This window comes from Aedes aegypti, chromosome 2 (assembly GCF_002204515.2).
Source record: "Aedes aegypti strain LVP_AGWG chromosome 2, AaegL5.0 Primary Assembly, whole genome shotgun sequence".
NCBI lineage: Eukaryota > Metazoa > Arthropoda > Insecta > Diptera > Culicidae > Aedes > Aedes aegypti.
In genome coordinates this window covers 390,886,678-390,912,568 of record NC_035108.1, presented here as the reverse complement: position 1 = coordinate 390,912,568, position 25,891 = coordinate 390,886,678, and the positions used below count along the sequence as shown (strand labels likewise).

The 25,891-nt window shown below is 37.7% G+C and overlaps 1 protein-coding gene across 5 annotated transcripts in view; it reads left to right on the top strand.

Moving 5' to 3' along the window:
* The window catches only part of LOC5572816 (AF4/FMR2 family member 4), a 131,241-nt gene that overhangs the window by 94,537 nt on the left and 10,813 nt on the right, over nucleotides 1-25,891 (top strand). For 3 of the 5 annotated variants that reach the window (XM_021847010.1, XM_021847009.1, XM_021847011.1), the window contains one exon: nucleotides 25,017-25,495. In XM_021847010.1, the coding sequence (XP_021702702.1) occupies nucleotides 25,017-25,495 (479 nt within the window). Of the gene's footprint in view, nucleotides 1-24,685; nucleotides 24,936-25,016; nucleotides 25,496-25,891 lie in introns of those variants that run through there. The other 2 variants (XM_001654170.2, XM_001654171.2) reach the window with 2 other exon arrangements.

Genomic DNA, 25,891 nt, shown 5'->3' with positions numbered 1-25,891 from the left:
CAGCATAAAATATCAGCAACGATCAAACTATGTAGACTCATGCAAATGATACAGTTCAAATGGCGCAAAACCCATACTTTTGTGTACTTTTATCTAGGTAACCTTGTGGACCTAGTTTTTGTTACTTTCATAAACATGAAATGGCAAACTCGCGTGCTATACCTCGTTCATGCGTCCTCGTAAATAGCGCTATCGTTGCTACACTCAATTCTGAGTTAACAACCAGAGATGTATGTGCTGTCACAATTGATATTTCTGTTGGTGACCTCAATAGGAAATACGTCTTTCGTTGTGTGGTGTATTTACCACATGATGAACCATCCCCAACGGATGATTTCAAACGAGTTGTCGTTCACTGCCTATGAAAAGGCCTTCTGCTGATTTGTGGGTAGTGATGCTGATACTCATCACATCATCTGGATCAGCTCAGATATCAATTTGAGAAGCTCCAGTCTGATGGAATGCTTAAGTAGTTCAATTCTTGGATTACTTATTTTTAGGGAATCGCCCAACCTTCATGGTGTCTGCTAGAGGAGAAGTGTTATACATAATGCTCTGCTTGAACAGAATCAGTCACGAGTTGACGAATTGGCATGTATCAGATGATGAATCATTATCTGATCATCGCTACATCTCTATATGAACATATACTCCACAAACTGGGAATTGGTTGTGACCAAATTCTATGAATTCTCTAAGTCCATTGGAAATCCTAGTGATTTGAATGTTTCCACTTCCGATGAATTGGGACACAATTGTCCTTGCTTCGAGTGAATTCCAAAATTCACTTTGTTCCTCACAACTCCCTTTGCGGGACGAATTGTCGTCTGGCTATTTGTAAAGGAATATGTCAGATAGTCAGGCTGCTTTTAAAGCTCTTGCTTAGGCCAACTCAAGGTCTAAGCTTGTTATCGCACGTCGAACTCTATTTGAGGAACTGAATTCAGTGAACTCTGTAAAACTTATATGGGTCCTTGCTATTCTTCCATTGCTGGGAATGAATTGGCTTCATTGGCCCTCATGCAGCTATTCCAACTATCCAATCTTCGCGTAATTGCGATTCCAATTACTTGGTTAACATTTATTAAGTGAAACTGATTTCAGAAACCTGAATCTTCAGGACATTCTGTTATTCTTAACCCGCTGTGGTAATAAGCTATAGGCTCTTTTTACGCTCATGCGTTTTGCAGTGTCCTTTTTAGGGCGCTGTTCGAACCCATTGTGGTATGGAGCTACATGCTCTCAATTCGCTTATGCGATTTTCCCTCTTCAAGGGACCCCACTCCTATTTCCTCCCATCTTTCCCTTCCCTTTCCTCTCCCATCGGGTAGATGATGAAATAGGCTCAAATATGGCGATGGCACAAATCTCCCAAATGGCGGGGAACGTGCCTCTGGAGCCGGCCTTCTGATACCTGATAACGTTTGCCTGAACGCTTTGTACGAACATACTCCTCGGTGGCGTGGAGCATGTGCACCTCGTTAACCAGAGTATATCAGAATTGGTCCCGAAGACGATCAGTGTTCACCAAAGTAAAACAGTAGTGGGAAAGCCTCGCTTGTCGTACACAGCATCAGTTCTGACTTCGGTGTCGGATGTAGCTCGATTAGTTACTAGAGGAATGACTTAACCAATAGTTAATGGGAATCTTTGTGGAAAAAAGGCTGGATAACAAATATTTAACCTGGTACACGTCGAATGCCAAGTATGAAACTGTATATGTGCGTTATCCTTCTATACAATCAGTTGGACATCGTCCTGATGATAAGCAGCATCAAGCCCGAAACCGGTCGTTAAAAAAAGGTAATTTATATGTCATTTTAACGTTTAAAAGAACCATAAGTGTTGTGTCCTGTCTCGCGTCGCGTCGTGTGATTGTGATATAGTTTTTACGTTGCACAAAACCCAAAATAATGAGTCCCCCTAGGTCCCCTCCAGAAAAAATCCTAGCCACGCTTATGTAATTTTTACATGGGAATAAGAAATCCAACAAACATGGAACTGACATTCGCATATGAGCACTACATTGATTTCAATTTAAAAATGGGGCGAAAAAGTCCCAATGTCTTTACCTAAGTCAACTATGACCAAATATTTAATGTGCTCACTGCATTTCTCCCACCCCTTCGATTCCTATAAGTAAATATTAATTTCATTTTATCCAAAGAAAATATAGCATCAATTCCACCGTGCACTTGGTGGATGACTGTTTGCTGTAGCGATTTGCTAAACAAGTCAAGCGATGATAGTGACACTGTTTGCCTAATGGCCATTTGATGGTATGCGGGTATAGCTTAGAAGACGCCGTAGTACAGTGCAAAATACAATGTTGAAGGATGTTTATAGTGGTCGCTATTTTTATCAACGCTAAATAAACTAACTAGCCGCGTTGATTGGAGTGCATCTTGCATATTGCAAACTCGCACACACACACACACACACACTCACAGGGCTTCCGAGGTGGATGCACTCGTTCAAGGTTAGCCGCCTTCCCGGGGGATAGCTGACATATAGTCGTATAGTAGGGCTTGTTGACTTACTATAGGTATTGTTTAGACAAATAGTGCTAATAAGTGGGTACTACCTTGAATAACAAGAATTTCCGTCTAGCAACGTACGATATGAAGTGCCGGCAAGTAAGTTTGAATTTGAGATTGCAGCAGCTGATATAATAGGGAAAAAATGGGTGTGTTTCATTCAAGTCACGTTTTGATTCTCGGAGATCTATCGCAGCTTTTGAAGATTAAGCTTGGAAAATGATTGTCCTGTACTTGCAATGGGAAAAAATACGGAAAGTCAATTAGCGTTTACCGTTTTGACTTATATTCCGAACACTTAGGGCATATTGTGACATTGAGTGCATTTGATAGGCGATACTGAGCATATATTTGTGAAATTTTTAAGTTTGCTTACAAAACATGAACTATAAACTATTGTGTGTCGTAGCCCGGGGTAACATTGATCAACTTTAGGGATTTTTTTTCTCAAAATTACATTCTAAAAGGCAAATTCTGGAAGTTTTACATTTTCAAAACAAGTACCGGCACCCATCGCCCGTGATTATATATTGTTTGATACCATTCCCTAAAAATTGTATGACATACTTCAGTGAAGTGTTTCAACAACATCTCCACACGAAATCAAGTGTGCGCAATATGAATCTTTTCGGAATTTGAGCCAAAGCGGTACAAAATATTCATAACCATCCAGCTAATTTCCACGCCAACTCCTTCCAAACAATTTTGATCGTACAATGTAACGCGCTAGATTGCAACGGCAGAAACATTTTGCACTACAATAAAAAATCATCCTCTTTTGTACAACCGACAGCATTGTACTCCATCTGTCTCGCCAACCGTTTAACACTTTCCTTCCCTGAAAAAGGGTGGCGGAGGCGGGGCCCCGGCAAAGGAATCCGAAACCATTCATCGCCGTCGACGTCGTCATCAGCAGCATCGGTGCATAATTTGTTTGCCAATTGCTACTTTGTAACCAAGCGTGCAGCAAACCGTTTATGATTGCTTCTGCATATTGACAACAACGACGATGGCTGTTTGGTCGGATGGCTGCTGGTTGGTTGAACCAATAAAATGTAACGCAATGTAGCATTTGCGTACCGTTGACCGGGTGTGACTTGGAAAACTTGGTCCAAGGATGTTTTTGATAAATAAGCAGAGCTATGTCAAGTGTAATGGGTCTTGATATGTTTACGTAAGTTATCAAGCATCAGTTTTGGAAGAGCTTTAGAAACCAATTTCTTGTATTATGAAATAACTTTTTGTTTCAGAATAAACCCGTTTTTAAAGATGAAGATAAGTCAGAGCCAAACCTCAGATTTTCAAAAGCACAAAAACCAAACAACCGTCCAGGTCTAAAACTTGATCGATGAGTCACTTTATTGTAGTTCGAACTGCTGTCTAAATGATTAAATATGTGCTCGTGAGAATTTGAGGTTTAGCTTCGATTTACCTTTTTTTCAAATTATATATTGATTACCTTGATACATTTTGTCCAGAGCTACCCCATTTGACGGTATCGAAACGGAAAAAATAGAAGACGAAACAGCTAGCTTGGTAGGGTGCTGCCATGCGTTTGGTTATAGAAAAATGGAAATAGATGACACAAAAATCAATTCACATCGTCTTTCGCCAAACAGCAACACAACATACAAACGACAAGTGCTTCACCGTTTGTGATAACGGCACTAGGAAGGGGGATGTTTATAATAGGTGATAGTGTGAAGGCGATCCTGAAAATGAAATACATTATTATTCAGTTCGCAATTCACATAAGGCAGAACAATGTGCACTACCGAGCTTAACAAAAATGACACTTTTGCATGTCTCAATAATCAAATTATGTCTCTTTAACGCGATAAGGTAAGGATCTAGCCAGATTTGGACGGAGTATTCCTGAACCGGTTCCGGTAGGATGTGATGTGGACATCTTATAGTTTCATCATGCGACAGCTCAAAAGTCATGATTTTTCATTCAGATCTAAATAGGCACCATGCCAAAAATCAAACTAAAATTCTTCTTCTCTTATCTGGCATAACGTCCTAATCGATATAGAGCCTTCTATTCCGAGAGGCTTATTGTTTTTAAGAGAGCTTTTACAGTTATTTACTGAGCGCTTCTTTTGGTGTTTGATCATTTTTACATGTGTGGCAGATACGAAGATACTGTATGCTCTAGTAAGTCGAGAAAATTTTCAAACCTCAAGGATCCTTTACCGGTGAGATTCGAACCCATGCCTCTCAGTTTAGTCTTTTTGAAAACCTTGGGATTCTATCAGGAATCCCTCCAGTTGTACTACTACTCACAAATTCCTCAAGGGAATCCTTACCAATTTCCTCCAAGAATTCTCCCAGAGTAACCACCAGGAAAAATTGCTACATGACTTGCTCCAGAGATTTCTCCTGATAACATTCCAGGTATTTCCCATGAATTTCTCCAGGGTTTTTTTCTGGGCCTCCAAACAATCATCCGGGGATACCTTCAAGAGTTCATCTTGAAATACCTCCACAGATTCTCTTATGAATTCCTGCAGGAATTTTATCAAAAAATATCCTTAGAATTTTTCAAGGGATAACAGCATCCATTTATTACGTAACGCTAAAATTGGAAATTTTTGACCCCCTCCCCCCTCCGTTACGCTTTTTGTATGAAATTTTTTAAATTTTCGTATGAATCGTAACGCTTGAGCCTATTCCCCCCTCCCCATAGAGCGTTACGTAATTTATGGATGCCGCCTTACACACTTAAAAAAATACGGATTACGGTGAAATTTTATCGTAATCTCAACACCTGAAGGTTCGAATCCCGACCTACCGATCAGGAAGCAGGCTCGCTACCACTATGGCAGCTTTCGTTGCTTGTTAGTGGTATGCAAAAACCGAAACAAAAGGAACTCATACCTGCCACAGCGGCTGTCCAACGATTCAAAAAGTTGATGTCACGGATTTTTCGGTAAAGTACTAGATTTTACGATTTTTTTCGGTAAAATAGTAGCTTTCACAGGAATATTTGTAATTTTGCTATTTACAGTTCAAATCTAGTGATTTATTTCATAGGATACAGTGATTTTTTTCTAAGGATATAAATAAAATTTCTTTTAAAAAGTCTTTTCATAGATTCCTCCAGAAACTTCTTCAGAAACTTCTTTAGTAATATTCCAAGGTTTTCTCCAAAAAAAATCTCTACAGTGATTCTTCCTAGGATACCTCCTAGGATTCCTCCAAAGATGTCTCCAGTAATTAACTAATATAAATCTTCAGACATTCCTACAGGAGTTTCTCCAGGTACTCCTCCAGTGATTTCTCTTGGAAAATCTCTACAGGGATTCTTGCAGAGATTTCCTTAACTTTTTTTTCAGGAATTTCGCCAAGAACTGCTCCAGAAAAACCTCTACATGCATTCCTGTAGAAATTATTCCAGAGATGAGGTGGTAGAGAAACGACAGTATATTTTAATGAATTATGATCTTCATCTACGTTGTCTTTATTGTAAAAAAGCAGGTATTCCCCCTATAGGCTCCTGCAAGAATTTCTCCAAATATTCTTCGAGGAATTTAATCGGGGATTCTTCTAGATTATTTTTTCTATAGGTTCCTCGAGGGATCCCTTCAGGAACTTATCCAGAGATTTCTCTGAAAACTTCTTCACGAAAGGAATTACAAAAAATATCACGGAGTAACCCGAGGAGGATTTTTTGGAGGCCCAGAACAAATCACTGGAGAAGCAAGGGAAAACCATGGAAGATTATCTGTAAATCTCCTTAGAATAATTCATGTAGTGATTATCCTGGAGGTATCCCTGGAGAACTTTTGAAGGAAACTCTTGAGGAATCGCTATAGATAGAATAGATATCCTACAGCGATCCCTGGAGGAAATCTCAGGAATTTTTGGAGGAATGCATGCAGCGAAATATCAACGAAATCGTGGCGATTGTTGCTGTCGCTTTCATTTGGGGGAGCCTTAACTCAGTTGATAGTCCCGAAAATAGCAAACAACGCCAGTAATCACTTATCATTAGTATTCCTTCCTTTTGATTGTGAAGAAGTGACATACTTTTTAATTGTACCCTGATAATTTTAAATCATAAGAAATGGTTATGGTTGTTCCCCACCAGCTTTTCAATTTATCACGTGGTTATCAAATATGTGAAGTCAGTCTATATGTAATTTGATTTCACCTAATCTGATTACCAACCTTATCAATCTAAAAATCCACTAACTTGTACTTAGGCGGGCTTTCAAAGTTCCAAAAAAGGTTTCGAATAACATATAAAAAACATGAATGATTTATGACAACATGTTTTGGACATATGTTCGAGATTCTCTCTCACAGATTTTGACCGACAACTTTCCACAAATCCATCAGGATGTTACCAATAATCCACAAGAACTTTCACAATAAATCTACTAATAATGTCTCATTTCAAGAGTTAAAGCTTTTTGCAAAGTTCAGTTGGGGATATCATACAGTTCGTGGAAGAAGTTAGCTTAAAATTACCATGTGCCATCCAAGAACAAACATACGTTGAGTTTCAATAATGTTTCTGAGCAGAAACCTACAGTCAAACGGAAAATTTTAAAATTATAGGCAAATTACTGCTATACGTTTTGCAAAGGCCTCAAAGTACTGTACCTACCGTATATGTGGTTTAGGTTTTCGTAAACATGTATTGATCATAACGCTGATTGCTGCCTTCCAAAACTTAAATCTACATCGAAGCTTATCAGAAAGAATAATTCTATTTCGCTTGCAGTTTCCTGTCCCGTCATTATGTGGGTTTGTATTTCTATCAGAGTTTGAATTCTGAGAAAATTCTCTCATCGCTCTCTATAACAATTATGATCCATAACACAACATGATGGTCTGTTTATCGTCTACTGCTACAGCTCTGATTGTATCGGTGGGATAACAGTCATGATAAAACCCATCTAAACAAGCTCCAAGCCTGGTGAGCACTATTGCTATAGATGTTCGGGGATTGTTTATCATGCCAATAATGTAAAACACCTACTCCATAGTGCAGAAGCGAGATAAAAAGGGGTTTATAATCGCTCTCCTTTTGGTGTTCTCTGCGCTCTGTGCTCTGTGCTCTCTTAGCTGCGAGTGCTATTTATCAAGCTTGATACAACTTGCGTATCATTGCCAATCATGGGCCGATACAGATGCGATGTTTTTCTTCGCTTTCTGTATCGTGCTTCGAAATCAATTGAGAACGAATTCTGTAACGCGTGGGGTTCGTGGTCATGCGGTTAGTGTTACCAAGTTTTTAACCTCATAGAGTCAAGGAGTGTAGGTTCAATTCCCGCTTCAGTCCGGAAGAGATTTTTTGTCAGGAATGTGTTACGATTGTGCCACTACTGGGCGGTTGCATGCTTCCTTCAAAGGGTAAATCGTCCACTGGAAGCATTAAAGTGTCGGTGTCTTTTTTCTATTGAAAAAAAAACTTGAAAACTCATTTATTGTTCACTTTACTACCACATATTTTTAAAGAATTGGATAAAAGAAATGCTATTGTCGTAATCGTAACATATACATTATTTTCAATAATAAGCACAACAAGATTCCAGTGTTGAAGTAAAAAATGTATCATTTACCTGTAACGCATATCTAGTTTCTAAAAGTGACCAAAGGATCTCGGGAATGTTCCTGTGGCCGGAATTACTCTGGTGAGTCTCTGGGTTCGGCCGGGTGAAAGGGTGCTGTGCTTTTGCGCCCCTGGAGGTAGGAAAATTTCAAGTCACAGATAGTAAAAAAGGTCAGGAGCTTTTATTAGGTCAGGAGCTATATATGTACCAGTGAAACACAACTGGATTTTGTGCAAAAATGATCGAAATAAATAGCTTTGCATAGAATTCAAGCTCCTTTGAACCAATAGTAAACTTATTGTTCCTATAGTAGCGAACTATTTTTTATTAAACGAAATAATTGATAAATTGAGAACTTTTTTACATCAATTGAAATCTTCCGATCCACACTAAAAGGAAAAATATAGAAGGTTTATTTTTTAACACGGTTTTCATTTGTATTTCGCCGTGAAGCTAATGCTACTATAGGGACAGAAATTAGAAATAGTGCTACTATAGGTACATGTGTTCCTATGGGAGCACAATCGTTCATAAATTCAAATATATAACTTTACGTAGTTTTTTTTATTTTTCCACAAAACCAAGATGATGTAAAAATAGCAGTTTTTTTCAATCTTATACGATTATTTGTTGAAAGCTATTGGTACATCGAATTTATCAAAGAATTTAAGGAAAAGCTCATCAGTGTGAACCTTTTAACAAACGATTGAATTTGATAATCATGTTCCGTGTATTTGATTGCTCCTAAAATGACCATTTTCAAGTCTCTGAGACGCCTCAAATTTACTATGAAGTGACCAATTTGCATCTAAACATGTTTGCAAAGTTTATGGAAACACATTTTTGTGTTGATCTTGGAGATTTGAAATGGTTTAGTGTCCAATATTTTATCTCTTACTTAGGCCTATGCGGCACCCAAAACTCCAAAGATTCTTGTTTAGTATTTCCAGGCTTCTGGCTCCACAATACTACCTCATGGGAAAAAACGAGCAACCATTTTCGGTTCCCACTGGGAAGTGGTTCCCCAAGACAGTTCAATGTTAGCAAACGAATAGTCGTTTCGGGACAAACAAGGGGCCATGTACAAATTACGTGACGCTCCAAGGGGGGGGAGGTGGTAGAACCAAGCGTGACAAGCCTTACAAAATTTTCAGAGGACTCATACAAAAAGTGTGACAAAGGGGGGGAGGGGGTCGAAAAAGTTGAAATTTAGCGTGACATAATTTGTGTACCATCCCCAATCTAAAATGGCGAAACAAAAATGTGTGAGGAAAATGTGTTTAATACTATTTTATACTGATTTTTTTTATGGTGAGCCTAGAAAACCGTTCGATGAAATGGATTGTTATTGATATGATTTGGCCAAAGTGAGTAATTACTCTTAAGTTTGATGCTCACTACAAAAACTTGGCTACTAAGCAATGGGCTGAGTATTTCACCCATTTCTCTAATCAGCCCTTATTTGTGGCGTCTGATTACTCGTTCAAACATGATCGTTCCCCAAAAGTTGTACCATACATCGTCAAATATATCGAAGAGTCGCTCGTAGTTTCCTGTCTTCTCATGATGTGACAAGCCTCACGCCATCACCACCATACACACCCCACGATGGCTATGAATGATCATCATTCATTAGCGGCCGCTCTTCGAATCAGTGTTATTTAGTCGGGCGATTAACGAGTGTGAAAGTCAAACCAAACTCAAATTCGTTATCTTGCTCGTTCTTACGTTTACTACCGAGGAAAACGCACGATTTCAGAATTGTGGGGGGTAAGTCCTCTCCACTCAAATAATATGTAATGACACACACTCTCTCACATCGTTAAAGGCCGGGGATGTGGGGAAACCGCGATCTTGCTCTTGAAAGAATGAAGTGGGTTGGCGCGGGTTGAAATTTTCCACTCAACCGTAATGTGATGAGCATTTGCAAGATTTATTGTCTGTTCTCAATGGAATGTATAAATTGAATTTCTAATTAGTAACGATATCAGTTTGATTGGCAGGGGTGCTATCTCGTGGATGATATGTGATAAGAATGACAATGAATCAGTCAAAACATGTGTTTTTTTGCTCCATTCTTTGTGGTTGGGTGAGTATTGAAACTAATACTGTGATCAGCTGCAGGCCGTTTGCCGGTTGATTTCTGTACATTACAGTCGCACGCTAAACACCACCGGCAAAATCTCATCCAGTAAGGGTATGTGATATGCGTTTTTTCTTGTCGATGCGCGGGGATGAACCAGCCTCGGGCTGAATTTTCCCCTTAATAAAGAGTCAATCAATCAACCAATGTCGATGCAAAAGATACATGAACCTCCTAGTACTGATTATGTCGAAACACAATGAAATATGAGCTAACAAAATACGATATGACACAGAATTTTTCGATACGAAATTTTATTCGTTTGTTTGTTTTTTTTTTTTCAGAAAAGATTTGTTGCAAAATACAGTATAGGACAATGCGTTTACAACTTGTTCTTGTGGCACACAATTTTCAATTTTAAAAGACTAACGAGTCTTAATTGTTTCTGTTTAGATCGAAATGAAATTTGAATAGCGCAGCGTTTTTCTATGAATATTTTCTTTTCAGCAACGAATTTAAAAGTAATAAACTGCCCATAACTGCAAAACAGTCACATTCGACATTTTTGACAAAATGGAGTTAATACCATGTAGAGTCATCAAATGACAAATACTTTCGATCAACTTACTGAAATCTGTGAGATTGTTCTAGAAAATTTGAAAAAAATACCAAGTTGTTTTGTCACATTGGCAATTGTAACCGCATAACAGTCACATTGAGATTATACATGAGCCTCATGATGCAGTAGCAACGAAATTTCCATCAGAATTTTTTTCTGGCTATTCATCCAATATGCGATATGAGATGTACAAAATTTCAGCCTCAAATAAGCACTTTTAAATTCCTAGTGATTTTTTGAAATTTTGGTTTCCCCCCATACTGCAATAAATTGAAAACTTGTTATCCATTTTACTCAATGCCTACTTTTGTCGAATGTTACAAATATGCAGTTATGGGCAGTAAAGACTTGTCTAAAATAATGATTTTGGCTAATCAGTGCGCATCGTACCTTCGTGCTGTGCGTACACGAATTCTCTCTGCTCTTGGAAGTTTTCTTAAAAACTACCTAAAGCAATAAAACAGTACTTTTCAGTGCTACACAAACAGTACTTTTCAGTGATAATAAATCTTCGAGCTGTTTAGTAGAATACCTATAAGTAGATGAAAAAACCGAATTTAGTACTATACCATTTAATTCCACTAGAGTTTGTATCTTTTGACAGATACGCGTATTTCGACCTCAACTGTAAGGCCGTCTTCAGTGTCGTGTACTAGACTCGACTTGAAGAAAACCATCGTATGCACACATTATATATTAACACTAGGTATAAACGTATTTCCCTACCCATTATTTTTTTTTTAACTTAAAATTTATGAGCTTTAGTTACATTCCATCCCTCTTTTGTTGAAACTTTAAATGCTGAAAGGTACATCACGGGAACGATTAGTAGGTACCAAGTTGAATAGCCATGTATTGCCGTTGCCGTTGTCTCTGTTGAGTAGCGTCGTAGGTACCTGTTTGCAAATTTCCAGACTCTCCGCCACATCCAGTTTCCAAGGAGAAGAAACATTTCTCAAAATTTTGATATCGGCCGTCGTAATTGTATGTCCTTCTGAAAAGATATGTTCTGCCACCTTAGATTTGAAATCGTATGTCATCCCCTTGTCTATCGTCTTCTGAGCTTTTCCTATTTCCGCTAAGTGTTCCTTGAATCTAACCTCGAGAGACCGCTTTGTTTGACCAACGTAGACCTTGCTGCAGTGGGAACAGCTGATTTTGTAAACACCAGCCTTGTTTAGTGTGTTTACCGGATCCTTGGTAGAGCCTAACGAAGTTCTAAGTTGGTTGTCTTTGCTGGAAAATACCAAATCGATTCCGAAATTCCTTAGCTTTGGGCGGAGCTGTTTGCTGATGTGTACGTCGTATGGGATGGAGACTCTCTTCATGGGTTCGGTGATAGGGGTTAGTGTCGTCAAAGCATTCCGAATTCGCTGTCTTTCCTTTTTGTCGATGATAGCTTTTATCGATAAGAACTTCGTTAGGCTCTACCAAGGATCCGGTAAACACACTAAACAAGGCTGGTGTTTACAAAATCAGCTGTTCCCACTGCAGCAAGGTCTACGTTGGTCAAACAAAGCGGTCTCTCGAGGTTAGATTCAAGGAACACTTAGCGGAAATAGGAAAAGCTCAGAAGACGATAGACAAGGGGATGACATACGATTTCAAATCTAAGGTGGCAGAACATATCTTTTCAGAAGGACATACAATTACGACGGCCGATATCAAAATTTTGAGAAATGTTTCTTCTCCTTGGAAACTGGATGTGGCGGAGAGTCTGGAAATTTGCAAACAGGTACCTACGACGCTACTCAACAGAGACAACGGCAACGGCAATACATGGCTATTCAACTTGGTACCTACTAATCGTTCCCGTGATGTACCTTTCAGCATTTAAAGTTTCAACAAAAGAGGGATGGAATGTAACTAAAGCTCATAAATTTTAAGTTAAAAAAAAATAATGGGTAGGGAAATACGTTTATACCTAGTGTTAATATATAATGTGTGCATACGATGGTTTTCTTCAAGTCGAGTCTAGTACACGACACTGAAGACGGCCTTACAGTTGAGGTCGAAATACGCGTATCTGTCAAAAGATACAAACTCTAGTGGAATTAAATGGTATAGTACTAAATTCGGTTTTTTCATCTACTTAGTACTTTTCAGTGCTAAAATTAAAAACGGCACTTTTCAGTGCTACTTAAACAGTACTTTTCAGTACTATTTTTTCTACTATTGATCCCTTTACGATCCTTGTTTGGACCCGTGCCTTCGATTTTTCGTTGGACCCGTTGGCGAAAGCTAGCGGTGGTAATCCTTCTTGGACACCGTCTAGGGAAAAAACCTCTCGAAGGTCACGTCTTTCTCGTTTATTAACTAAACATGGTATCAACAACTAACAAAAGGAAGGGTGAATCTCTGAATTCACTACTTCCTTCCAAAAAAGTGGGTTTTAAAACTGTCACTACACGTGGCAAGAATGGAAGAAAGGACGCTTCCCCGGAATGCGAAGTTTCTTCCAAGGGTGAAATGAATAATTGTATTGAAATGAGCAATCAGTTCGATGCTCTAGACAAATTTTCCGAACACCAAATCGAAGCAGCCTCTAGCCCAGGCTCTTTGATTCAAGTGAGGAAGCAAAGAGTGCCGCCTATCGTGGTCAGTTGTTCCGAATTTGGGGGATTTAGGCAGGAGATCTTGAACTCCATTAGGGGAATCAAGGTTTCCTTCCAAATCGCAAAGAAAGGAGACTGTCGCGTTTTGCCGGAAACTCTTAAAGATCGCGAACTTCTTCTCAGATATCTTGAAGAGAAGAAGCACAAATTTTTTACTTATGACGACAAAACTGAACGTTTGTTCAAAGTCGTCTTGAAAGGTCTCTCAAGTGACTATAAGTCACCTGAAGAGATCAAAAATGGAATAAATGATTTACTTGGATTTTCACCAGTCCAAGTAATCATTATGAAAAAGAGAACCCAATCTGGCATTGTTCGGAAAGGGCTTTCTCAAGAATATTATTTAGTTCACTTTAACAAAAAAGAACTAAATAATATTAAAGCTTTAGAAAAAGCTAAACTTATGTTCGATGTCCGTGTGACGTGGGAACATTTCCAGAAACCTGGAGGAAATTACCAGAACCCCACTCAGTGCCGTCGGTGCCAAAAGTGGGGTCATGGTACAAAAAATTGTCGCATGGATGCTAAATGCATGATTTGCGGAGGTTCTTCTCACGCTAAGGACGTCTGTCCTGTGAAAGAAGATACCAGAAAATTTCAATGCGCCAATTGCAAGGGCCCTCACAAAGCTAACTTTTGGGAATGCATTTCACGCAAAAGAGTCGTTGAGGCTCGTGCCAAGCAGATGAAGGATAATATCCGTTACGATAACGGTCGTTTCCGGAATTTGCCTGGTAGAGTATCGAACAATGCTCATTTTTCAGTTAACGATCGCTTGATTAGGAATCATACCCACCAGGAAGATCATAATCATGCTCATTCACAAACAAATTTTAATCCGTCGGGTAGCCGTTCGAATCTTTCAATTTCGAATGTATCTACCCACGGTAAATCCTTTGCCGATATCGTAGCAGGTAATTTGAACTCTTCCCCTGTTCGTTCCATGAGTACCCATTCTACTTGTTTCAAATCAAATGGAAAAAACCCTACCGCCACAGGTAACTCCTACCCCGCTTCTTCGTCTACCGAAAATTCCAATGGGAAATCATCAGATGATATGTCTGCCTCTGATTTTAATTTTCTAACTGAACAATTGAATCTAATGATTGATGCAATGTTCAAAGCCACCACTATGATTGAAGCAGTCCAAGTAGGTGTAAAATTTACAAATAAAATTGTTATTGGATTACGTTTTTCTAATGGATCCAAATAATAATTTAAATATTTTAAATTGGAATGCTCGTTCTCTGAATGGTAAAGAGGACGAGCTGTTTAATTTTCTTACAGCTAATAAAGTGCATATAGCAGTTATTACCGAAACTTATTTAAAACCTGGATCCAAATTTAAAAAAGATCCTAACTTTTTTGTTTATCGTAATGATCGACTTGATGGGGCATGTGGGGGAGTTGCAATCATCATTCATAGGCGTATAAAACATCAACTGTTTTCGTCATTTGAAACTAAAGTTTTTGAAACTTTAGGTGTTTCTGTTGAAACACAGTTTGGTAAATATACTTTCATAGCTGCCTATTTGCCTTTTCAATGCTCTGGACAGCAAGTTAATTGGCTTCAAACTGACTTGCGAAAATTGACTCGCAATAAGTCAAAATTGTTTGTCATTGGTGACTTTAATGCCAAACATCGGTCATGGAATAATTCTCAAAGTAATTCCAACGGCAGAATTTTATTTGATGAGTGCTCTTCAGGATATTTCTCAATTCAATACCCTGATAGCCCTACATGTTTTTCCTCTTCTAGAAATCCATCTACGATTGACTTGGTCTTAACCGACTCTAGTCATCTTTGTAGCCAATTAGTTACTCATGCTGATTTTGATTCTGATCATGTCCCTGTTACATTTCAAATATCGCATGAAGCGATTCTCAATCCTATCAGCTCCACTTTCAATTATTTACGAGCCGACTGGAATATATATGAAACGTATGTTGACTCTAATCTTGATGTTAACATTTCTTTAGAAACTAAAATTGATATTGACAATGCTCTTGAAACTTTAACAAATTCCATTGTTGAAGCCAGGAACATTGCAATTCCAAAATGTGAAGTAAAATTTGAATCCGTGATTATAGACGATGATCTTAAACTCTTGATCCGTCTTAAAAACGTGAGGAGAAGGCAATTTCAACGCACTCGTGATCCTGCTATGAAAATTATATGGCAGGATTTGCAGAAAGAAATCAAGAAACGTTTTGCAGATTTAAGAAACAAAAATTTTGAAAATAAAATTTCTCAATTGGACCCCGGCTCTAAGCCCTTTTGGAAATTATCTAAAATCTTGAAAAAACCTCAGAAGCCTATACCGGCATTGAAAGAGGAAAACAAATTATTACTAACTAATTGCGAAAAAGCTCAAAAACTTGCTATGCAGTTTGAAAGTGCTCACAATTTTAATTTAGGACTTACTAGTCCAATTGAAAATGAAGTTACTCAGGAGTTCGAAAATATTCTCAATCAAGAGAACGTTTTCGAAAATGCCTGGGAGACTGATTTGGAAGAAGTGAGAACTATTATTAAAAAATTCAAAAATATGAAAGCTCCTGGCGATGATGGAATTTTCTACATCCTCATCAAGAAACTTCCAGAAAGTAGCTTATCATTTTTAGTTGATATATTTAACAAATGTTTTCAATTAGCATATTTTCCTGACAAATGGAAAAATGCTAAGGTTGTTCCAATTTTAAAACCAGACAAAAATCCTGCAGAAGCTTCTAGCTATCGTCCAATCAGTTTGCTTTCCTCCATCAGTAAACTTTTTGAAAAGGTTATTTTGAACAGAATGATGGCCCACATCAACGAAAATTCATTCTTTGCCAATGAACAGTTCGGATTCCGCCATGGACATTCGACCACTCATCAACTTTTACGTGTAACAAATTTGATCCGTTCCAACAAATCTGAAGGCTACTCTACTGGTCTTGCTCTTCTAGACATAGAAAAAGCATTCGACAGTGTTTGGCATGAAGGTTTGATTGTAAAATTGAAAAATTTTAATTTTCCAACATACATTGTTAGAATAATTTAAAGTTATCTGTCAAATCGTACACTTCAGGTTAATTATCAGAACTCCAGATCTGAAAGACTTCCTGTAAGAGCTGGTGTTCCCCACGGCAGCATCTTGGGACCAATATTATACAATATTTTCACATCTGACTTACCTGAGTTACCTCAGGGATGTCAAAAATCTTTGTTTGCGGATGACACAGGCAGAGGCGTCGCGTGGCCTAATTATCAACCTGTGCACTTCTAATTTATGTCGAATTCGTTTTTGAATCTAGGTTGGAACTGGCGCAACCTGTTCTGAACCACAGTTTCAACCCCAACCCGATTCAAGTTCGACCGAACTACAATTTGCTTGACGTTGGTTTATTTATGTGTTGATAACCAACCCAGTTCCTAAAAACGGAAACAACATTACTGTCATTTTATATATGTCATTTTTTTCTAAGGTAATAAAATGTATAATCAATCTTCAGGTACTAACCTTCGTTTTCAAATATAATTTTTTCTAGTCTTTCAGTTGATTAAAAACATTTATGATTGCAGATGCTAATCGGGTTGTTTAGTTTTATTTTTTCACTTTTTCAATTTTAACGATTAGTCATCATTATGGGGAAATTGTAAAATTGCATATGAAAATAATTCAAATTATGCGGGTCATCAGTTTCGATTTATAAAGGACTGGATTCTAACTAATATTGCAATATAGAGTTAGTGATCATAACCCACATATTTTTACATAGAATTAATACAAGATCGTTCGCTTCGTGTACTTGGTGCACACATCAAGAAAATTGCTCGCTTTTAAACCACACCACAAGCGTTATACTGACGATGACGGTACGGAGGGCACGACCGCTTTTGATTTCTTTTTTCGACTGTCTTCTGATTGACCATCACAAGTACCACCGCGCTAATACTGCATGCTGGAAGCGAGGTTCTTAACCAGTATTGTACAAAAAAAACGCGCGGTCCCTAAGTCTCTAACTTACAGAAACTTCTTACCGTCAGCCGTCTAAAAAATCACGCCAGTACTCCACACCACAAGCGTGGTGATGTTGAAAGCGCGAAGGAAAAAAGAGAGCAAGCAAAATGGATCTCTCTCGTGGATTGATTTGTCTCTTGTCTCCCCACCGCACGCTCGCACAGATTGATGTGGCAAGACTGTGCACCGGCCAGAGTTGACGCTTTGGCAACTTACACACTGGCATTTGTAGTGCAAAACAAATTCTACCACATATACAGAATTGTGTGTACGACGAAAGGCAACGCGTCTCCCGATGAGAGTGCACACGTTGGGTTTCATCGTCACAGCAGCAACGTGTAGCGTGGAACAAAGTGTTGCGTAGCATTAGGGACGTTCCGATATTGCAAAGTATCGATATTTAATTCGATACGATTATCGAATCAAAGTATCGATACCACCGATATATTGAATCAAAATATCGATATATCGGAATATCATATGATACATCTAAATAAAGCAAAATTCCTTAATCGCTTAGAAACATGCCGTTTAGTTTTCTAAGATACGAAAAAAAAATCTTTGAATACTTTATTGGTAATTTGACCGATATGGACATAAACATTTTCTGCTAAGATACATTATAGTACAATTCGAATGGTAACTACTTTTTTAAATACCGTAATTTCGGGTAAAATTGATCATTTTTGACGGTTTTTCTGATCTGTTTTCTATACTGTTGTCTATGCCCAACAACTTTATTCAGGAAAATGAGTACGATGGTGAGTCTTATTGGCACATGTACCGAAATTTTCTAACTAATGTGATTTTATTGTTAAAAAATATATCTAAAATAAAAAATCGAGGTAATCCCATTTTGGGGTGAAATTGATCACTTATCAATACAATAATTGTTAGTTTCGAAAACTACTCAACTTACTTAATTTGAGCTCACTAAATATGCTTTTTAAATTCTTAACAAATGAATATTTATGGAAATATTATATAATTAAGCTTCTAGCAGAAAACGCCTCAATGTAGGCAATTTCCAAAGGAATTTTCAAACATCTAACAGAAATTACATTATTTCAACAAAATGAGCAATTTGGTACAAGTTTTGATGATAAAATCCCTTTTTTGGGATATATATATTTAGCAAACTCACAAGCTTTGAGAATGATACCATGTTCCAATCCTTTTTTAGAACTAGAAGTTTATAGAAGTCTTCGAACACCCGCCCGAACATGATTTTGCATTTTTACATTATTTCCATAGAAATAAATATTATTTAACAGAAAAGACTTCACAACACACAATTCGACAATAGTTAAGACTAACAACGTTCATTCACTACAAGTTTGATTGATTTTGGTGCTCTATTTGTAAGAATAAAATTCTGTGACATGATGATCAATTTCACCCTACCAATCAATTTCATCCGAATTTACGGTACATATAATGAATTATGAATGAAGAAAACCCTACAATTGTTTTCCTTATATTAATGTACGATATATCGGAAGAAAATATCGATACCACCGATATATTGAATAGGAAATATCGATACCAAAATATCGAATATCGAAAGCAAAATATCGATACTCCGATGTATCGGAAGTATCGGAACGTCCCTACGTAGCATGCATCGCACTGAGCGCGTAGGGAAAATTAGGGCACAGATCTCGCGCCGCACCAAACAGCTTTTGCATTTAATTTGAATAGCAAAATTATAACAACAAATATTTTGAAAGGTGAAAATTGCGATGATCAATGATAAAGATAATTGAAATAGGCTAAATTTTATTGAGAGAATTAAAGAATCGTACTTCAATAATAGTACAAATTGTAGGTTGTTATGATGGACGATTTGCCACCTGTGCAGTGCACATGTTGCACATGTGGACGCGACGCCTCTGGACACAGGCCTCTCCGCCAAAGGACGAAGCCTGCGTGTCATCTGTAGTCGATTGCAAAAAAGTTTGGATATTTTTTCTTCATACTTGCAAAAATGGAAGATTTCTCCTAATGCTTCCAAAACTCAACTAATAATATTCCCACATAAACCAAAAGCTCTTTATTTGAAACCTTCAAGTAGACATGTTGTCACGATGAGAGGGGTTCCAATAAATTGGTCAGATGAAGTTAAGTATCTAGGACTCATGCTAGATAAGAATTTAACTTTCAAAAATCACATTGAGGGCATTCAAGCCAAATGTAACAAATATGTAAAATGTCTCTATCCCCTTATTAATAGAAAATCAAAACTTTGTCTTAAGAACAAGCTTTTGATATTCAAACAAATTTTCAGGCCAGCCATGTTGTATGCTGTACCAATATGGACTAGCTGTTGTAATACCAGGAAGAAAGCTCTGCAGAGAATTCAAAATAAAATTTTGAAAATGATTCTGAGGCTTCCTCCCTGGTATAGTACCAATGAGTTACATAGGATATCCAATGTTGAAACATTGGAACAAATGTCAAATAAAATAATCAATAATTTCAGGCAAAAATCGTTACAATCTTCTATTGCCACGATTAATGCGTTATATGATTAGGTTAAGTTAGGTTAAGTATATTAAAAACATTTTTTTTTCTCTTATAAGCAGGTGAAATCAACTCACCTGTAAAAAATCTGAACTGCTACGGCAAATGAAATGTAATATGTTGTTAACAAAATGTTAATAAAATCTTAGATTTGTTTTACCAAATTAGGATGATAGTGTTGTCTAATAACACAGAACACCTAGATATAAGAAATAATGAATGTAATGTTTGGAATGATACTAATAAAGAAATTGAAAAAAAAAAAAAAATGATTTTGGCTAAGAATGATAAAAGACTACAACAAAAAGCAAACTATTTCATCTCGTCAAAACCTGCAAGTTTGTTGATGATTAAGTCCTTTTCCTAACATTTTAGGGATGGTCACGCTAAATTTCAATTTAGGAGTATTTATATGGTGCACATCCTCATATGCTTGTTTAATGATCGTCAACATTCCAAATTCATATACAAAATTGATGTCAATATTCTTCTGAAATGATGCAAGTTTCCCTGAAGTCTTCTTCTTCTTTCTGGCGTTACGTCCCTACTGGGACACAGCCTGCTTCTCAGCTTAGTGTTCTTATGAGCATTTCCACAGTTATTAACTGAGAGCTTACTATGCCGATGACCATTTTTGCATGCGTATATCGTGTGGCAGGTACGAAGATACTCTAAGTCGCGAAAATTTCCAACCCGAAAAGATCCTCGACCGGTGGGATTCGAACCCACGACCCTCAGCTTGGTCTTGCTGAATAGCTGCGCGTTTACCGCTACGGCTATCTGGGCCCTGAAGTCATCCAGTGCTAAAAAATATTGATTTGACAAATTCAATGGCCGAATAATTGAATTTCAAAAGATATTGATATTTTGCTTAAAAATGCTAAATTTTCAAATTTGATCAAAAAATAATCCAAGGGTGCTGCAAATCATTTGAAACCGGCCTCTTTCTACAATTTTCTTGCACTTCAAGATCAATATAAACGCGTCCCTGATCCACCCAAAAAAAATATTTTGTCGAACAGTGTAATACATGGAATTTGCTAAAAGGACTGTGACCCTTTATTTCTACGTCTTCCGCCGTGCCAACGATACATTTACCATTCATTTACGACGCGAGTGATGTGCATCGAAAACGAGATGATATTACCATTTATTTTTTGCTGTGTTCACAATTCTTTTGAAGGAATCTTCAGAGATTCCAATGCGTTTCCAAAGGCTCCCGGATATTCTCTTGAAGGCTTTTCATAGGGTTTTAACGTGTTTTCGAAGGGTCCTCAGGGGTTTCAAATCTATTTCAAAAATATCAAAAAGCAAGTTCTACAGTTTCTTAAGGATTTCCAAGGCGTGCTTCAGAGAGAAATCAAGGCGTGCTCAGGGATTCTGAAGAGATTTTACAGACTTTCATTGTTTACCAAATGGTTTAAAAGTCCATAGAAAGCACTTGAGAGCCAACTACGAAATGGGAACCTTGGATAACTACTTTTGATGCACAGGAAAACTGTTAAAGATAACTTGAAACAACCGGAAAATTCAAGCAACCGTTTGGGAGTATTTGAAAGTTCCTAGTGAACTGTCAGTAGATACCTTAGAAATTTTGTTAGGGGAGACAATATCCTGTTCACGTGGCCCATGAACTACATGTATTTTAAAAAGTTCAAAAACCATTCAACGTAGTTCTACAGTATCTTAAACCGTAACGCGGGTAGATCACCTTTTCGAGGTGCGTTACGGGGTAAGGCCTACCATATTGTAGTCTTGTTGTTCTGTTCTTGCTAACACTCATAAGCTACGGTCGGAAGAGTATAAGAGAGTAGCTATGCTTTTATACCTACCTATTTGTCCTAGCTGATGAGGAAGTCGAAGTAGAAAATTGACTCAATCAGCATCTAAGGCTGGTTTTAATTCATGAGACAAGCTCTTTCCGAATTCAAGGGCTTATCTTTCGATGTCTAGGAGGTAAACGATTCCGAATCAGTGGAGTATAAGACCTCCTACCTTCTAAAATTAGCTTCTTGTTTTAAGGATTCTAAATATCAAATGCAATGAAATCTGTTCACAGTCGTTTGACTTTGAACCATTTGATACACTAGAGTACCGATGCTTGGTCAAAATCAATATCATTATAACAGCTTAGCGGCCGAACCTAATTGAGAGGCACGCTTTTGAGAATATCAGGATGACAAACTTTTTTTTTCTCCAGAAGGTATAAATAGCGGTAAAATAGGATAGATTGATAATTGTATGCAAAACGAATACTTCATTATTTATCAATAATAATGGAGTAAAACGACATGCACTGAACGAAAGACACGGGTATACAACAAAAGATTAAAGTAAACTTGTCACAGTGGTTTATTCCGAACAGAAACAGAACAGTTTCTTGAGGATTTCAAAGAGGTTCTTACCAGGATACATCCCAAGTAACATTTTTAGTTTTTTTCACATTCTACAAGCTGTTGTTACCACCATATCGTTAAAACTCATTTTAGAACATATTAGTTTTAACAACCTTAATAAAACTTTAATAAAACTCCGTTAAACCCCAAGAGGCCCACATTACAGGAGGTTATTAAAACTATACCTTAAAACCGTTTCTAAACATCTTAGTTTTGTATAGTATGAATACATAGTATGAGTGTACGTTTAAACATACATAAGAGCTATTGTATAGTCTTGTTGAGCTCAACTAGCGGTATTAAATCTTTTGCGCTATCCTAAAACACGGAATAAAACCGATGTTAAGAACTGACGATCGAACAAACATCGGCCAACTAGTTGTTTATCAATCAAAACTTTTTTTTTATAATATTGAGACCATCATGTCTGCCGACTCATAATATCAAATTAAAATAATCATTTTTGCGTGGCAGTAAATTTTCTTGCAATCGCGTGAGACTCATGCCAAAGAAAATTTACTGGTGGAATGACAAAAAAAATTGATTTACGGCGACGCGCCATAATTACAACATCATAATTGCCTGTCTAATATTATATTCCATTACATTTTTAGAATCAGTTCATGCTCTTCTCAATCTTGAACTGAAATTTCCCACGCATATTGTAATTATGAACCCGAAACGGCGTCAATAAAAATGGATTCCATCCAGTTAAATCTTGCTGGTCTTGTCTGAGATGGTTTAAGATCAATTGGTGATTATTCCGTACAATACAATCATTCATGAGAGGTTTTGGTCTTAAGAATCCTTGCACAAAATCCTCCTCTAGCTATTATATTCTTAAATCAGATTATTTTTTCTGCAGTAAGACAAATAGATTTTTTTGGGAGCCTTGGCTTAAACTTAATGCACTCAGGAAAGCTAGTGCTGTCAAAAAGGTAAACATTGCGGAAGATTTGATTTTGTGATGTAATTTATTTTAGTTTATTCGTTCCGTTGTGCGTCAACGTTTTTACTAGCATGAATTGTTGCGATAAAGCCCGTGGTTGATCTTTTCCGACGCAGAAAACGGTAAGCTGAAAATGAAAGCTTTTTTCGAGTAGCTAAGCTGTTGTGTACAGCATAAATTTCCCACGAGAACGGGAAGTTGAGGCAAGCATGAGAAAAATATACTACACATGGTAGTCAGATAATTCTACGAGCAGAATGTTTATTATTATGCCGTTTTATTTTCGTGTTTTATGATTCTTTACATTTGTGTTTCATAATTCTTTACATGATTATTATTATCGACATAATGATAATGATGACCACACGCAGGCCATAACATGCATCAGACATTTTAGTTTTAAGAAGACTTTAACATGACTTAGTGCAGTTTTAGGAGTTTTATCGATGTCTTTCTAAGACAAACAAGCTGATGTTTCAAGTATAGGTTTTAATGGACACTATACAGCTCCTTTAACATACAATTTATTATCATCAAATTTAGCTAGCAAAAAAGTTTTAACAGAAACACTTATAGGTATCTACAAAGCAATTTAAAGTGGTTTTTACTGTAAAGATCATTTAGCACTTTCACATCCATTATTGAATCTTTTGGGATTTAATGCATCACTATTAAAACCTCAATATATAACACCTAAGATCAAAGAGCATTGAAATTGTTACTTGGGATAGGATATTCAAAGGACTGTCATAGCTTGCCCAGTAGAGGGCGGCTTATTTTTCGAAATGTCTCAAAACCAAAAATTCTTGTGCTTTTCTGAATTCAAATAAAATAAAAAGGGAAACCTCAAATTTTGAGCCAAAAATATTAGGATTTACAGGTGGCGCAAACGATCTGAAGGTGAATTTTCAAGTTATGAAACATGTTCTTCAGTGAAGACTTCATAACTTTGTTATTTTCCAATCAATTTTGCAGCTCTTGGCATCAATTTTTTTTTTTTAATTATGAAAAATTTGTGGAATATCAAAATGGTCTAAAATCAAAACTATTCTTGATTTAAAGTAGTCTAAATTTTTCCTTTGTAATAAAAAAGTTATCTTTGTTTGACCATAACACTCATCCGATTCCAGATCTTTTTACATGCTTTAGAAGCTTCGTAGAATTTCGATTAATGTTTCGTTTCGAGCCCTATTTGACGCCATCATTCGAAACATCGCATACCCTTACCGTCCATCACCGAACAACCACATTTGGAGCTCCATGTAATCGACAAAACAAAACACGATGCCGGTTGGCTTTGTGTATATGGATCGCGGTCGGCAGAGTGATTTCGATTTGGTCGTTCGGTCACCAGCACATGCAAACCGCACTCGAAAGCTATAAAAGGGGGATCATATGTTCCTGCGGGCGTCAGTAGGTCTGAAACCCTTTTGGTAGCCTGACACAGTTAGAATCCGGACAGTACAACAGCATTGGCGATTGAGGAGGGTTAGTTGGCAAATTGCATCAGCTGTGCAACCAAGAACGTGATACTAGGATTAAACAAACGCACAAAGGCCCGGCAGAATGTGTGACTGCCTACTGCCGAACAGCGTCTCCCTTTCGTTCCTGGCCTTATCCATTTCTGGCTCACCAGCAGATAGTCGTACGTTTGCTCATTGAGGCGTGTAGTGCTAAACTGATTCACTGATCGGGTGTTATTTTTTTTTTTCTGTGTTTGTTCTAGGTTTAAGCTCCCGTCAAGATACCGTATCTCCAACAGACACGGCATGCTCCTCCGAATCGCCGGCATTTCTGGGCGCGGCCTCACATCTGCTGATGTATGACCAGAACAGTTCCGAGGAGGAGCTGGAAGTTATCAATGGCAGTGTTCTGGAGGCGAGCAGTGAAACAGAAGGCGATGGTGGTGGAGATGGAGGCGGGGGTGGTGCTGACTGTGCCAGCGGTATTAGCTTAGGAAGCAGTGAAAGCCTCAGCCGGCTTGTTGCGGGTCATCACCAAGAGCTGGCCTCGGTGGACTTCAGCCATGCGGGCGACGAATTGGATGAGTGCACGGAAGAGCTGTGCCTGGCAACGTCCCCAGTAGCGGGTGCGCTTCGGCCACTGGCGATTACGCCTACCCAGGTTGGCGCTAGCAAGCGGTATAGTTCTAATAATCTGCTTGAAAAGCGCAAACGATCTCTAGCGCACAGCTCGGACGAGGAGGTAAGTTATTTCGTTGAGATTGTGGTAGTGAGTGCAACTCACACAACAGTTTGGAAATATTTTGCTGGGTTTTGTAGTCCAAAATAGTGTTCTAGAAAGCTCTCAAAATTTAAACAATTATTTGGAAAGTAATCGAAAGTTATTTTTACTGTACATATTTACTGAGGTGTATGGCGACTCAAGCTCCAATGCGTAGATGAGTATGATTGAAAACAATCTTTTGTACGTGAAAAGCTCCAAGAAATGACCTTTAGAGTTTGTTACGTTGATATTTTTGAAGAAAAAGTTCGAGTTTTGTAATCAACATCAAAAAGTATTGTTTCTAGTTCTGCAAAATTTGGTGATATTCAATATTTTTAGTTATTGAGGATCTCCAACTGTATTTTTTTTACGAAA